This window comes from Leptodactylus fuscus, chromosome 7 (assembly GCF_031893055.1).
Source record: "Leptodactylus fuscus isolate aLepFus1 chromosome 7, aLepFus1.hap2, whole genome shotgun sequence".
NCBI classification, from domain to species: Eukaryota; Metazoa; Chordata; class Amphibia; order Anura; family Leptodactylidae; genus Leptodactylus; species Leptodactylus fuscus.
The window spans coordinates 10,069,713-10,087,042 of record NC_134271.1 but is presented as its reverse complement, the minus strand read 5'-3'; the positions used below and the strand labels follow the sequence as shown (position 1 = coordinate 10,087,042).

General features: G+C 45.5%; 1 protein-coding gene across 3 annotated transcripts in view; it reads right to left on the bottom strand.

Annotated features, from left to right (window-relative positions):
• Positions 1-17,330, bottom strand: part of TUB (TUB bipartite transcription factor) — a 53,472-nt gene that overhangs the window by 8,524 nt on the left and 27,618 nt on the right. For 2 of the 3 annotated variants that reach the window (XM_075280946.1, XM_075280947.1), the window contains exons 2-4: positions 6,080-6,131; positions 5,600-5,762; positions 429-566 (exon numbers count right to left, since the gene is read on the bottom strand). In XM_075280946.1, coding sequence (XP_075137047.1) covers positions 429-566; positions 5,600-5,762; positions 6,080-6,131 — 353 coding nt within the window. The remainder of the gene's footprint in view (positions 1-428; positions 567-5,599; positions 5,763-6,079; positions 6,132-17,330) is intronic. The other variant, XM_075280948.1, reaches the window with a different exon arrangement.

Below are 17,330 nucleotides of genomic sequence, written 5' to 3'. Positions count from 1 at the left end.
ATCTGTATGTAGTGAGCTCCCTCTACTGGTGACTGTATAACCTGTATGCAGTGAGCTCCCCCTAGTGGTTGTATATAGATATGCAGGGCACTCTCTCTAATGGCAGCTTAGGCAGCTTTTACTGTAACCACCTCTTTTATTATGTGATTGTCACTTCCATATCTGTCAGGCCTGAACTTTTTTTTTGCAGGTTCTATTATTTCATGACTCAGGGCCCAGACTAACACCTCAGGGCCCGCAGTGATCTGCCAGTAACAGGGGCCCCTCATTATGTCCATAATGTTACATGAGGAGCGATATGATAACAGCAAATACACAAGGGACTTCTGGTGACATCATCATCATCACGTGCAGGGTACATGCTGAGCTGGGTGGGCAGGCACATGCAGCTGTTGAGGGTCACGTGCGGGGGGTGTCATGCATCTGACCTTTCTGCTTTCCTTTTTTCTCTTTCCTGGCACTGCCGGACGGGCAGCTAGTGGCAGCGGCTGCCTTGTTCTTTTTAGTAGATTTTGGCGGTTGCGCCTCGGCTGCCACCTGCGTGTCCTCCTGCTCGGCCTCCTGCACTGCTCGGGGTGCACAGCGAGGAAACAGAGAGAAATCCCGTTACTCCAGAGTCAGCGCCATCGCGGCAGTAAGATGTGTGGCCCCTAATGCGGTACAGCTGAGGGGCCACCAGACAACTGCTTCTATGGCAATTCCCTTACACCAGGGCAGAGCTTAATGGAAGGGGGGCCCGGGGTCACTAGGTCTGTCCGGGGTCTCACACCCAGGAGCGTCTGTGTGGCCGGTCAGCACCCGAGTGATCCAGAGGATCGCCATATAATGTGACCATATGGGGCAGGTAATGGGGGATTCTATGGGGCCGCTCTCCCTGATTCTAGAGCCCCCCTCTACTACTCATACAAACAGAGGAGGGCGCTCTAGTCTAATATACAGGGGCAGCGCCATGAGGCCTTCGCCACTTCCACGAATACTCCCTCCATATTACCTGCAGCCGGGCGAGCGCAGATAGAAATCTCATTGTTGTCGTCCTTGAAATTCCAAAGTGTCAGAATCTCATAAAACACAAAGACAGAAGTGGATACACCGAGCGAGCGACGACGAGACTGACAAACATGTGGAGACTCCTATCAGCAGATTACAAAGCATCCTCTAGTCACATCCAAAGCTGCAGTTACACTTCTGTACGGCCATAAAGACAGAGGTTATTCTCCATTCTGTGTAACTGGCCCCTGAGCCACGACACGCTGCTAAGAGAAGAAAACCTGCAGAACTGTGGATGCAGCTTTGGATGTGATTAGAGTAGAAGACATCAAGATCAGTACAAGACATAGAATGTTACAAAGTTACTAAAATGTATATATAATATACTTATAGTTAGCCATCAGATGGCGCTAGAGCGAAGACGATGGGTGGAGCGATTACAGCGCCATCTACAGACCATCCGATACGCAGAAATATCTCAAATATACAGCGTTTCATCCCTTTTATCCCCTCCCCCAGGTTGTGGTGTCAGATATACACCATATACTCCGCGTATACAGTAGGTGCAGCAGGTTTTATTGCAGCGATTGACTTGTTACCGTTATCTGCTCATCTGTTCATATTCCTAGCGCTAATAACCGCCATGATGGCGACCTGAGGCCCAGAGAGCGCCGGCCAGGATTTCCTGTATGTGACTGTCAGAGATGGAAGAAGACGGAGTCCTGTAATCCGGAATGTTACAAAGTATCAGACACCCAGGGAAAGTCGCAACGCTGGCGCCATTCACTTCTACTGTGGAGCTAAATATAAGGTTTTTGGCAATCTGGGATGGGATTCGGTCATCAATATGTCATCTATGGGGCCGACACCAAGATTCTGCGGTTTTTGGCTGTGCCACGTGGGGCCTGGCTTAAAGGGGTTTTCTGGATTTTCAGTTTTGATGACCCATCCTAAGGATCATTCAGGAATATATCAATTGGACTATCCCTTTAAAGCTCAGCGTAATCACACCCGAATCTACGGTGATCATTGACAGACCCTGCACCGTCGCCATCATGTGACCACCATGAGGTGAGCGCTACATTAAGGCGGACGCAGATGTGGCGATACGTCAGTGATAATTCCCAACAAGCGATCACGTCTCGTTGACGTCTCGGCATGAGATCAGACCCTGGCGCCTCGCAGCAATCACTCCGGCAATCACCCGGCCACTCAGCGCCGCGTCCAGAATCAAGCGTCGCAATCACTCGCCATTAAAACTCACTTCAAGTGCAGAAACATTGACTGCGGAGGAGATGATGGGGTTATACGGATCTGGAGAGCTCAGCCTTGGAGGCGTCTGCTTCTGCTCACACAACTTTCTACAGATCCTGACTGGACTAGACTTATATTACTTCACCCTCATCTACTGGTCTAAGTGTCAGTCTTCACTGTGTGTCTGGAATTCTATTGGATTAAGCAGGAAGGAACTGAGACCAGACAGAGCCAGAGTGACTCATGGGTCATGTGATCGTCGCTGGTAACAATGTTGCAGAAATGAGTAAAAAGTTTCATTATTTGGTAAATATTTGGTTTAGAGACTTAAAGGGCCGGCGTCCAAGCGTCTGTAACTTGGACAATAGACTTTCACTTTCCATTTTTCACCATTTTCGAGAACAACAAAAGAATCAGCGAGACTGGAGTGACGTAGCCAGGTCGTCACCGCAGACGGACGGACGGACATACGGACGCGCCTCTCGTATTACACAGATGGGGGTCGGGAATCTCCTCTTCTGCCAAGTTGATAAAAATTCTACTTAGTGGATTCTTGCTCATATCTGGTTTGGGGAAAGCTGGGTAACAGCCCATATTGCCCCTATTAGGAGTGTCACACAGCTTTTCCTGACTCCGGAAGTGTCTCCATCTCTGTGTAACTAGTCAGATCTGCCATTCAGGAGTCTGGGCAAGCTGGATGGAAACAGTTTGGTGGCCGCCTTCTACTTCGAGCTTCCTCTGAATGATAAATCTGCCTAGTTACATAATGTCACAACACCGCTCCTGTATGACTAGATGACTTATCAGGAGTCAGGGAAAGCTGGGTGATGTGCAATCTGTAATAAAGGAAATCTAACTTCTTACCCAGCTTTCCCAGGATCAGATATTAATAGGAACAGAATTTACATGTAGTCACATCAGAGAGTCATGAGGCACATCCGGAGATGGCGATGTGCGGCGCTCATACGGAAGACGTGGTGCGATACGAATTTACCATCCCAATAAGCACAAGGCTCAGGTCTACGAAATTTACTCGAGTTCTCTCAGATATTGATTGTTCTGCGAAGGCCGAATAATACAGCAGATCCCGGAGAGACAGGAACTGCTGGTTACTGATCCTGCCAGATACTGAACCTGCAGATTACTGATCCTGACAGATATTGATCTAATGATTACTGATCCTGCCAGATACTGAACCTAATGATTACTGATCCTGATGATTACTGATCCTGCCAGATACTGATCCTGATGATTACTGATCCTGCCAGATACTCAACCTGATGATTACTGATCCTGCCAGATACTGAACCTGATGATTACTGATCCTGCCAGATACTGGACCTAATGATTACTGATCCTGCCAGATACTGAACCTGATGATTACTGATCCTGTCAGATACTGAACCTGATGATTACTGATCCTGCCAGATACTGAACCTGATGATTACTGATCCTGCCAGATACTGAACCTGATGATTACTGATCCTGCCAGATACTGAACCTAATGACTACTGATCCTGCCAGATACTGAACCTAATGACTACTGATCCTGCCAGATACTGAACCTAATGATTACTGATCCTGATGATTACTGATCCTTATGATTACTGATCCTGCCAGATACTGAACCTGATGATTACTGATCCTGCCAGATACTGAACCTGATGATTACTGATCCTGCCAGATACTGAACCTGATGATTACTGATCCTGCCAGATACTGAACCTAATGACTACTGATCCTGCCAGATACTGGACCTAATGACTACTGATCCTGCCAGATACTGAACCTAATGACTACTGATCCTGCCAGATACTGAACCTGATGATTACTGATCCTGCCAGATACTGGACCTAATGACTACTGATCCTGCCAGATACTGAACCTAATGACTACTGATCCTGCCAGATACTGAACCTAATGATTACTGATCCTGCCAGATACTGAACCTAATGACTACTGATCCTGCCAGATACTGAACCTAATGACTACTGATCCTGCCAGATACTGAACCTAATGATTACTGATCCTGCCAGATACTGAACCTAATGACTACTGATCCTGCCAGATACTGAACCTAATGATTACTGATCCTGCCAGATACTGAACCTAATGATTACTGATCCTGCCAGATACTGGACCTAATGATTACTGATCCTGATGATTACTGATCCTGCCAGATACTGAACCTGATGATTACTGATCCTGCCAGATACTGAACCTAATGACTACTGATCCTGCCAGATACTGGACCTAATGACTACTGATCCTGCCAGATACTGAACCTAATGACTACTGATCCTGCCAGATACTGAACCTGATGATTACTGATCCTGCCAGATACTGGACCTAATGACTACTGATCCTGCCAGATACTGAACCTAATGACTACTGATCCTGCCAGATACTGAACCTAATGATTACTGATCCTGCCAGATACTGAACCTAATGACTACTGATCCTGCCAGATACTGAACCTAATGACTACTGATCCTGCCAGATACTGAACCTAATGATTACTGATCCTGCCAGATACTGAACCTAATGACTACTGATCCTGCCAGATACTGGACCTAATGACTACTGATCCTGCCAGATACTGAACCTAATGATTACTGATCCTGCCAGATACTGGACCTAATGACTACTGATCCTGCCAGATACTGAAACTGACAATTTCTGATCCTGCCAGATACCAAAACCCCTGATTACTGATCCTGCCAGATACTTAACCTGATGATTACTGATCCTGCAAGATATTTATCTGATGATTACTGATCCTGCCAGGTACCAAAGCCCCTGATTACTGATCCAGCTAGATACTGTTCCTGATGATTACTGATTCTGCTAGGTATTGATCCTGATAATTATTGATCTTGATGATTACTGATCCTGCCAGATACTGATCTTGCTTGGTGCTCCTCTTGCTGGATACTGATCCTGATTCCTGATGGTTAGGGATGCTAATCTGCAAACTGATCCTGCTGGGTCCTGACCTGGGAAGAGATCCTGCCCAATCCTGCTCCTGCTGAGGACATCTGGTCGGCAGATGAAGCAGATTTTGATAGAATACCATCCATGTGTCTGACTTAAGGGCAATGATGTGAAAAGATTTAAAGGGACCGTGCAGCTGTTGTCATCCTATAAACTGTGCTGGTGATTATAATCTCTCTCTTCCTGCTATCGTCCATTTAAGGGGACATGAGCCTAATAACGGACTCGAGCTCAGTATCCCCGAGAGCCGATTCTTCATTGTCGTCGCTCACATGTGGATCATGGACCTGACACCTGTAAATGGCGCAGAACTGACTTTATAGCAGACATCACAGGGTTACATCACTATAGCTCTAGCGCTCACCGTGGTAGATAGTGCTGCTGTTACTGCTATGATAGGACTCCACCAGAGGCGCTTGTTCCTCGGACTGTTTCATCCTGCGGGTCCGAGTGCGACCGTCCACATTAGACTGGACCATGAGCGGCTCCTGACGCTTCTTCTTCTGCTTCTGTTCTAATAGAGCGCGCTGCCGAGAAAGGAGACAATAAGTCATCTCGTATACGGAGGAGATACATTGTATTCTAGAGTTGTCACAGCCCCGCCCCCTTTATAGCATTACTAGACTATTATCTGTTACTGTAGCAATCTGCAATGATGACAGATATTCCTCTTTTGTCCTCTCCGGCGGTTTCATCTTCTGGCATCTCGTTATTTCCGGATCATTCCGCGTTCGTGTTTTTGGCGTGAGGAATATTTCAATATTGATCACTTATTGATAAACTCTCCTAACAATATCCGATCATGTTTCCGTATCAGTCATTACGTACGGTCGGCCGCACTCACCTGCCTGTCGAGCTTCTGTTGGCGCAGACTACTGCTCTCATCATCCAGAACGCTGCAAGGCAAACACAAGAGGAATCTTAGGGTAACTCGGACACGCAGCTTGTGGTGTGACTACAACCGCCATCATGTGCTGACAATCTGCTGATGAGACTTGTAGTGTCAGGCCTGACTATATGTGATGATACCAGACTCCTCTGTCCATTATCTATCACATCCATAGTAATAGATCAGAGCACATTATAACGGTGTTGTTACATTGTTGCATTTACGCTATACACAATCATTCTAATATAATGGTATAAGATGGGGTCGGCTTCACTGGACAGGACATATGTCGCCGACCCCCTAACTGGCCTCACCTCCCACTCCACATTCTGGTAGCAGGAAGGCACCGAAAGTTGGAATGCAGCTTTGGATGTGACTAGAGCATGAAACTTGGCAAACTCAATAGCATTGTGCCTGACCTGCTAATGATGTAAGGAATGGGATTGTTATCTCACTAATGGATAATGGATTTGGATAGGACCCACTCACTGGCCATTAAGGGGGGCCTCCGGCACCAGACACTACCTCATGGAGGCGCCTCCTGCCGGGGGCGCACAGGGGTGATGGGAGATAATTGGGCGCTCAGAGCTTTCTGGTTATTAAATCTCCGTGTGATTAATTGTACATTAGAAGAGGTCGGGATGATATAGAAGGGATCTGTAATACATCAGGTGTCCGCAGACAGAAGACAGCAGGACTCATAGATTATCTCCTCCCGGGCACCAGGGCTGATCCTCGGGCACTGTACCCTTATAGGACTACAAGTACCAGCCATAAACCCGGAGTCATTCCTAATGCTACTGGGAAAGTGTGAGCAAGGCTTTAGTACCTACTGGGATTGTCCCTAAAACCAGACCATGTAAGGGGTGGGGTCTGTGTTCATTTGCATGAAGAGGGGCGTTCCCTGAGTTATGGGCACTCCCACGAGGAACATGGGAAGGGATTATAATGCCCCAAATGTTGCCAGGTGCGGAGTAACTTTATATATACATATACATAGTTCTGCATCCAGTAAAGGCCACAATGATGCCAGTAGAGGTGCCCCAGTTTTCGGGAGGGGTCATATTGTATAATAACCCAATAATGAGGAATCTAATTTATGGTAATAATTTGAAATCTAAATAGATTGAGTTTTATACTCCAGTCACCTCCAGAGCTGTGGACATCATACTGCTGGTCTTGTGCACTCATATATTCTAGTATATAGTATTCTGATATAGAAGGCCCGGATATCAGATGGACATAGACGTGACGCCGCAGCCGTAGTACTGTAGGGGTGACCAAGCCCCTCATAGAAGGATCTAGAGCAGACAGACGACCTCGCAGCATTGGCCCTGACTGTAGGGGAACTAGACAGGCCTGCAATGTAAAATCTGTGACAGGGTCCTTACGTAACATGTGTCATCTATAATACGGGGGTAAAGACCTATGGGGCACCCTCAGGCTCAAGGACCCGTTATCAATTGTACCTCCTAAAGCTACACCCATGGATCTGCCCTTCAAGGGGTGGATAAAGCTATCTGGGGGGCTTCATGCCGGGTGGAGGGCTCCGGGATTAGTACATGTTGAATGAACCTTTCTTGGACATAAAACCTCCTTGTACTGCTGGACATGAAGCGTCTGACCAGGAAGGAAGCGCCGGCCATTGTCTGCAGGAGGCGCCTTACATCATGTGGCCCCCTATTCATGAGCCTGGGCACAGACCCCAAGTCTTGTAGGGGGCGCCGCGATCTCGTCTTCCTCAGCACCTGCTGCTGCACAACGGCCTTAAAGAGTCTGATCCAAGGAGAAAGCCGAATCCTCAATGCTCCACATTCATCGCTGACCGCCTGGGATAGGAAGCGGAGCCGCCTCATAGTCACTGACTAAAGGCTGAATGAGATCATTGATGCTGAGAACCAAATGGCGGCATCAGCCCAGACTGGTGAGAGGAGGGTGATGGGACTCATTCCCATCATCCCTGATCCCAGGAGCTCACAATCTAATCTGTCCATGTCACACACAATGTATCACTCCCATCATTCCTGATCCCAGGAGCTCACAATCTAATCTCTCCATGTCACACACAATGTATCACTCCCATCATCCCTATTACACACAGTGTATCACTACCATCATCCCTGACCCCAGGAGCTCACAATCTAATCTGTCCATGTCACACAATGTATCATTCCCATCATCCCTGACCCCAGGAGCTCACAATCTAATCTCTCCATGTCACATACAATGTATCACTCTCATCATCCCTGACCCCAGGAGCTCACAATCTAATCTCTCCATGTCACATACAATGTATCACTCTCATCATCCCTATTACACACAATGTATCACTCCCATCATCCCTATTACACACAGTGTATCACTACCATCATCCCTGACCCCAGGAGCTCACAATCTAATCTGTCCATGTCACACAGTGTATCATTCCCATCATCCCTGATCCCAGGAGCTCACACTCTAATCTCTCCATGTCACACAATGTATCACTGCCATCATCCATATTACACACAATGTATCACTTCCCTCATCCCTGACCCCAGGAGCTCACACTCTAATCTCTCCATGTTACACAATGTATCACTTCCCTCATCCCTGACCACAGGAGCTCACAATCTAATCTCTCCATGCCGCACACAATGTATCACTCCCATCATCCCTGACCCCAGGAGCTCACAGTTTATACTCAGTGACCCTCAGGACTGTTACATTGTTACTTTGTCACCATGCCGGGGCGATACAATGTATTTCTCCTGTTATAGATCTAATATACAGACACAGCGCCAGCGGACGTCTCATCGTGTACAGAATATTCTGGAGCAGAACCGCAGATATATAATAACATCTCATCCCCTAAAGTAATGAGGAGAAAGAGGGAACGTTCTGTGAGTGAGGAGACGCCAAGAGCCACAGACAGAAAAGATGGAGAGAGGGGAAGAGGGATGAGCTCACTGAAAAGTAAAATGTGTGATCCATCCAATCTATAAGGTCACATACAGGATACAGAAGGCCATATAACAGTACAGCGCTCCATCCCACATACAGTGTTGGCCAAAAGTCTTGTCCCCCCTGCAGTTCTGTCAGATAATCCTCGTTGTCCCCCAGATAATGATTACAAGCACAAACTCTTTGGTAATATCTTCATTTATTTTGCTTGCAATGAAAAAACACAAAAGAGAATGAAAAAAAAGTCACATCATTCATAATTTTACACAAAACTCCAAAACTGGTGCGGACAGAAGTATTGGCGCCCTCAGCCTAATACTTGGTAGCACAACCTTTAGACACAATAACTGCGCACAACCGCTTCCGCTAACCAGCAATGAGTTTCTTACAAGGCTCTGCTGGAATCTTAGACCCTTCTTCTTTGGCAAACTGCTCGCGGTCCCCCCTGAGATGTGAAGGGGGCCTTCTCCAAACTGCCACCAAGAGATCTCTCCCCCTCCCCCACAGGTGTTCTATGGGATTCAGGGCTGGACTCATTGCTGCCACTTTACAAGTCTCCAGGGCTTTCTCTCACCACCATTTTCTAGTGCTGACCTGAAGTGTGTTTTGGGTCCTTGTCCTGCTGGAAGAGCCCTGACCTCTGAGGGAGACCCAGCTTTCTCACACTGGGCCCTACATGATGCTGCACAATGTGTTGGTCGTCTTCAGACTTCATAATGCCATGCACACGGTCAAGCAGTCCAGTGCCAGAGGCAGCAAAGCAACCCCAAACCATCAGGGACCTCCGCCATGTCTGACTGTAGGGGGCGTCTTCTTCTCTTTTTCCCTGTAATCTCTATGTTGAGGCCTTTTCCTACTTTTGTCTCCTCTGACCAGAGAACATTCTTCCAGAACGGGTTTGGCTTTCTCAGGTAAGTTTTGGCAAACTCCAGCCTGGCTTCTGTCTGTGGGTAAGAAGTGGGGTCTTCCTGGGTCTCCTACCATACAGTCCCTTCTCATTCAGACGCTGACACTGGATAGTACGGGGTGACACTGTTGTACCCTCGGACTGCAGGGCAGCTTGGACTTGTTTGGATGTTAGTCGAGGTTCTTTATCCACCATCCGCACAATCTTGCGCTGAAATCTCTCGTCAATGTTTCTTTTGCGTCCACATCTAGGGAGGTTAGCCACAGGGCCATGGGCTTTACACTTCTTACTGACACTGCGCACGGTAGACACAGGAACATTCAGGTCTTTGGAGATGGACTTGTAGCCTTGAGATTGCTCATGCTTCCTCACAATTTTGCTTCTCCAGTCCTCAGACAGTTCTTTGGTCTTCTTTCTTTTCTCCATGCTCAATGTGGTCACACAAGGACACAGGACAGAGGTGGAGTCAACTTTAATCCATTTCAACTGGCTGCAAGTGTGATTTAGTTATTGCCACCACCTGTTAGGTGCCTCAGGTAAGTAACAGGTGCTGTTAATTACACAAATTAGAGAAGCATCACATAATTTTTCAAACAGTGCCAATACTTTTGTCCACCCCTTTTTTATGTTTGCTGTGGAATTATATCCAATTTGGCTTTTTGACAATTCTTTTTGTGGTTTTCCATTGAAGACAAATTAAATGAAGACAATACCAAAGAATTTGTGATTGCAATCATTATCTGGAAGAAAGTTAGTATTATCTGACAGAATTGCATGGGTGCCAATACTTTTGGCCAACACTGTACATATAGAAACACATACATACAAGCAAATATACACATTACACACATACACAGTATCCACATTACATACATATATCCATATTACATATACACATACATCCATGCAGAGACAAGTCTATCAGGATTGCGGCCTAGTACAGCCCGGTGTCAGTATACACCGCCATCCCACTGCTGTGTGGTCTGACAGATGAGCAGGCCAGTGTGTTATAACAGCTGGCAAGACGCTGAGTCTGCTGTAATTTCTTGCAGGAAAAGGAGGATTTGTAGGGGTCCTACTAAAATATAGGAGCTAACTATGGAGCCGTATACTGTAAGAGCAGTCACACTATAGAGCTGTATACTGTAAGAGCAGTCACACTATATACCGTATACTATAAGAGTGGTCACACTATAGAGCTGTATACTGTAAGAGCGGTCACACTATAGAGCTGTATACTGCAAGAGCGGTCACACTATATACTGTATACTGTAAGAGCGGTCACACTATAGAGCTGTATACTGCAAGAGCGGTCACACTATATACTGTATACTGTAAGAGCGGTCACACTATATACTGTATACTGTAAGAGCGGTCACACTATATACTGTATACTGTAAGAGCGGTCACACTATAGAGCTGTATACTGTAAAAGCGGTCACACTATATACTGTATACTGTAAGAGCGGTCACACTATAGAGCTGTATACTGCAAGAGCGGTCACACTATATACTGTATACTGCAAGAGCGGTCACACTATATACTGTATACTGTAAGAGCGGTCACACTATATACTGTATACTGTAAGAGCGGTCACACTATATACTGTATACTGTAAGAGCGGTCACACTATAGAGCTGTATACTGTAAAAGCGGTCACACTATATACTGTATACTGTAAGAGCGGTCACACTATAGAGCTGTATACTGCAAGAGCGGTCACACTATATACTGTATACTGTAAGAGCGGTCACACTATAGAGCTGTATACTGCAAGAGCGGTCACACTATATACTGTATACTGTAAGAGCGGTCACACTATATACTGTATACTGTAAGAGCGGTCACACTATATACTGTATACTGTAAGAGCGGTCACACTATAGAGCTGTATACTGTAAAAGCGGTCACACTATATACTGTATACTGTAAGAGCGGTCACACTATAGAGCTGTATACTGTAAGAGCGGTCACACTATAGAGCTGTATACTGTAAGAGAGGTCACACTATATACTGTATACTGTAAGAGCGGTCACACTATATACTGTATACTGTAAGAGAGGTCACACTATATACTGTATACTGTAAGAGCGGTCACACTATAGAGCTGTATACTGTAAGAGCGGTCACACTATAGAGCTGTATACTGTAAGAGCGGTCACACTATAGAGCTGTATACTGTAAGAGCGGTCACACTATAGAGCTGTATACTGTAAGAGCGGTCACACTATAGAGCTGTATACTGTAAGAGCGGTCACACTATAGAGCTGTATACTGTAAGAGCGGTCACACTATAGAGCTGTATACTGTAAGAGCGGTCACACTATAGAGCTGTATACTGTAAGAGCGGTCACACTATAGAGCTGTATACTGTAAGAGCGGTCACACTATAGAGCTGTATACTGTAAGAGCGGTCACACTATAGAGCTGTATACTGTAAGAGCGGTCACACTATAGAGCTGTATACTGTAAGAGCAGTCACACTATAGAGCTGTATACTGTAAGAGCGGTCACACTATAGAGCTGTATACTGTAAGAGCGGTCACACTATAGAGCTGTATACTGTAAGAGCGGTCACACTATATACTGTATACTGTAAGAGCGGTCACACTATAGAGCTGTATACTGTAAGAGCGGTCACACTATAGAGCTGTATACTGTAAGAGCAGTCACACTATAGAGCTGTATACTGTAAGAGCGGTCACACTATATACTGTATACTGTAAGAGCGGTCACACTATGGAGCTGTGCACAGTATAGCAGTCACATTATGCATGTTCCTTGCCTGTATAGGTTTATAGTTGTCTATGTATCTGCCCCTTCCCTCCTCGTGTTTTCTATTCTTAGACACCCACCACTGTGCGATACTATTTCAGGTGGGGACCGTGTAGGAAGCGCGGCTGTGCAGGACACGGGAATGAGGGGAACCAGTTAATTCAACTCCAGCTGAGCCGCTCACGACTTTCTCATTTGGAGAAACTTCTATTGTGCAGCAGAGAATAAAAGGCGCTTTATGCCCACACATCAACATCCGCACATCAGCACTGCGCACGCTACCTGCAACCAGATCCGGCAGAATTACATCTGTCCTGAAGCCTCATATTGTGCCGGGGAAACCCGGAGGCGGCTGCACTTATGGTCAATGAGAGAACCGCCACTCCAGCCATTCTCACTGTATAATGCAGCATTACAACTCCCTCCACCAGCAACACCACAATATAGTCACATGGTGAGAATATACTACAAGGAATGGTCTTAGGGATAGAATGACTGCGCCAGCAGAATAGTGAGCGCAGCTCTGGAGCATAATACAGGATAAGTAATGTAATGTATGTACACAGTGACTGCACCAGCAGAATAGTGAGCGCAGCTCTGGGGTATAATACAGGATAAGTAATGTAATGTATGTACACAGTGACTGTACCAGCAGAATAGTGAGTGCAGCTCTGGAGTATAATACAGGATAAGTAATGTAATGTATGTACACAGTGACTGCACCAGCAGAATAGTGAGCGCAGCTCTGGAGTATAATACAGGATAAGTAATGTAATGTATGTACACAGTGACTGCACCAGCAGAATAGTGAGCGCAGCTCTGGAGTATAATACAGGATAAGTAATGTAATGTAATGTATGTACACAGTGACTGTACCAGCAGAATAGTGAGCGCAGCTCTGGGGTATAATACAGGATAAGTATTGTAATGTATGTACACAGTGACTGCACCAGCAGAATAGTGAGCGCAGCTCTGGGGTATAATACAGGATAAGTAATGTAATGTATGTACACAGTGACTGCACCAGCAGAATAGTGAGTGCAGCTCTGGAGTATAATACAGGATAAGTAATGTAATGTATATACACAGTGACTGCACTAGCAGAATAGTGAGCGCAGCTCTGGAGTATAATACAGGATAAGTAATGTAATGTATATACACAGTGACTGCACTAGCAGAATAGTGAGCGCAGCTCTGGAGTATAATACAGGATACGTAATGTAATGTATGTACACAGTGACTGCACCAGCAGAATAGTGAGCGCAGCTCTGGAGTATAATACAGGATAAGTAATGTAATGTATGTACACAGTGACTGTACCAGCAGAATAGTGAGCGCAGCTCTGGAGTATAATACAGGATAAGTAATGTAATGTATGTACACAGTGACTGTACCAGCAGAATAGTGAGCGCAGCTCTGGAGTATAATACAGGATAAGTAATGTAATGTATGTACACAGTGACTGTACCAGCAGAATAGTGAGCGCAGCTCTGGGGTATAATACAGGATAAGTGCTGTAATGTATGTACACAGTGACTGCACCAGCAGAATAGTGAGCGCAGCTCTGGGGTATAATACAGGATAAGTACTGTAATGTATGTACACAGTGACTGCACCAGCAGAATAGTGAGCGCAGCTCTGGGGTATAATACAGGATAAGTAATGTAATGTATGTACACAGTGACTGTACCAGCAGAATAGTGAGCGCAGCTCTGGAGTATAATACAGGATAAGTAATGTAATGTATGTACACAGTGACGGCACCAGCAGAATAGTGAGCGCAGCTCTGGAGTATAATACAGGATAAGTAATGTAATGTATGTACACAGTGACTGCACCAGAAGAATAGTGAGCGCAGCTCTGGAGTGTAATACAGGATAAGTAATGTAATGTATGTGCACAGTGACTGCACCAGCAGAATAGTGAGCGCAGCTCTGGAGTATAATACAGGATAAGTAATGTAATGTATGTACACAGTGACTGTACCAGCAGAATAGTGAGCGCAGCTCTGGAGTATAATACAGGATAAGTAATGTAATGTATGTACACAGTGACTGTACCAGCAGAATAGTGAGCGCAGCTCTGGAGTATAATACAGGATAAGTAATGTAATGTATGTACACAGTGACTGCACCAGCAGAATAGTGAGCGCAGCTCTGGAGTATAATACAGGATAAGTAATGTAATGTACGTACACAGTGACTGCACCAGCAGAATAGTGAGCGCAGCTCTGGAGTATAATACAGGATAAGTAATGTAATGTATGTATACAGTGACTGCACCAGAAGAATAGTGAGCGCAGCTCTGGAGTGTAATACAGGATAAGTAATGTAATGTATGTACACAGTGACTGCACCAGCAGAATAGTGAGCGCAGCTCTGGAGTATAATACAGGATAAGTAATGTAATGTATGTACACAGTGACTGCACCAGCAGAATAGTGAGCGCAGCTCTGGGGTGTAATACAGGATAAGTAATGTAATGTATGTACACAGTGACTGTACCAGCAGAATAGTGAGTGCAGCTCTGGAGTATAATACAGGATAAGTAATGTAATGTATGTACACAGTGAGCAGAATAGTGAGCGCAGCTCTGGAGTATAATACAGGATAAGTAATGTAATGTATGTACACAGTGACTGCACCAGCAGAATAGTGAGCGCAGCTCTGGGGTATAATACAGGATAAGTAATGTAATGTATGTACACAGTGACTGTACCAGCAGAATAGTGAGTGCAGCTCTGGAGTATAATACAGGATAAGTAATGTAATGTATGTACACAGTGAGCAGAATAGTGAGCGCAGCTCTGGAGTATAATACAGGATAAGTAATGTAATGTATGTACACAGTGACTGCACCAGCAGAATAGTGAGTGCAGCTCTGGAGTATAATACAGGATAAGTAATGTAATGTATGTACACAGTGACTGCACCAGCAGAATAGTGAGCGCAGCTCTGGAGTGTAATCTGCTAATCTTTTCCCATATACAGGACAAGATAAGTGGTACTGTGCAGTGTATATATATATAGAGGACAAGAGATGTAGTACTGTGCAGTGTCCATATATACAGGACAGGAGCAGATACTGAGGATTGCACCCAGTATACAGTAGATAATAATGGGGCACTATCCATTGTGACTGGCCAGCAGACACCAATGGGTTAGTGTCGGCTTCTCCTGGTGTCTGCACCGTTCTAGGATATAATAAAGATCTCAGACCTGCCCAGATAAGTTATTGTTACTGATGGTGGGGACACGTGACACCATTGCAGACCCCTCACCTCCGGCTGCCATACATCGCTCATATATTTAATGGAGACCTCTACCCTATATCTGAAGAGGTCACTGCTGACTCTGTATAGTGACATTTATTATACCCCAAATTATCAACTGTGACCCCATAACCCCCAGAAAGCAGCACATAAAAGGGTTAACAGTGTTGATTCTTGCAGCCGAGGTTCTCAAGGTATCATATTCCTCGGCACCTACAGAATATATATAGAGACGTGCGGATCACCTTGGAAACCACATGAAGATCCTTCCCGAGGAGGTGAAGAGATAAGAAGGGGCACCGAACACCAAGGACTCACATCTCCCAAACTTCAGCAATGGGAGCAACATGGATCCTAAAAACGTAACACTGCCCAGATCTGGACCAGCGAATCCTACCGACAACATGATCTGAACAAGACTCGACATCGCTGTAAAGGTGCCTGAATATCCGGGGAATTAACCCTATACATAACCAACTGATTGGAGGTCTGAGAACCGCGATGGGTACCGCCACAACCCCACAAGTCAGACACTAGGCCACCAAACACAAAACTGAGGTTACAAGAGGGTGAAAGAGATCTGGAGCCCCCCCAATTCATGTCTGGATTGGCTGTAGATGTGTCCTCTCTTACAGCTGAACAATACATGGGGGTCCGAAAACCTTGCCCCCATGGGTTCCCCTGTTCGCCAGTCCTTGCATTTACAGTGAAGATTGGCTGACAGTATGTGCATGGATAACTGTAAAGCCATAGACAACACAGCCCTGTATACTCTAGACCGGGGGGCACAAACTTTTTAGAACTAAGGGCCGCATTGCCATATTGTTCCACTCCCAAAGATGACAATAAAACTTGAAGGAATATATAGACAGTACACATTATAGATGGGGGTTCCACTTCAAGAAAATGTGGGGGTCTCTGACTATTAACCCAAAATCTAACACTAACTACTATAACAACTAAAACCTATTAACCCAAAACCTAACCCTAACATAAAATCTAACGCCCAAGTGAAATATTAACCCAAAGTGTAACTCCAATATTAACCCTAACACGAATCTAGAATCGGACTCCAACGCTAACTAGAACCCTAAAACTATCCCAAATCCTAATAGTAACCCAAAAACTTAAAACTTCCCCAACCCTAACAATAACCCAAACATTAACCTCAACCCTAACAGAACATGGACCCCCAACCCTAATACTCATCCCACCCTTGACACTAACCCAAGATCTTACACTGATCTCAATCCTAACACTAACTCAAGCCCTAATCCAAACCCTAACCCCAAGCCTAACACTAACTCA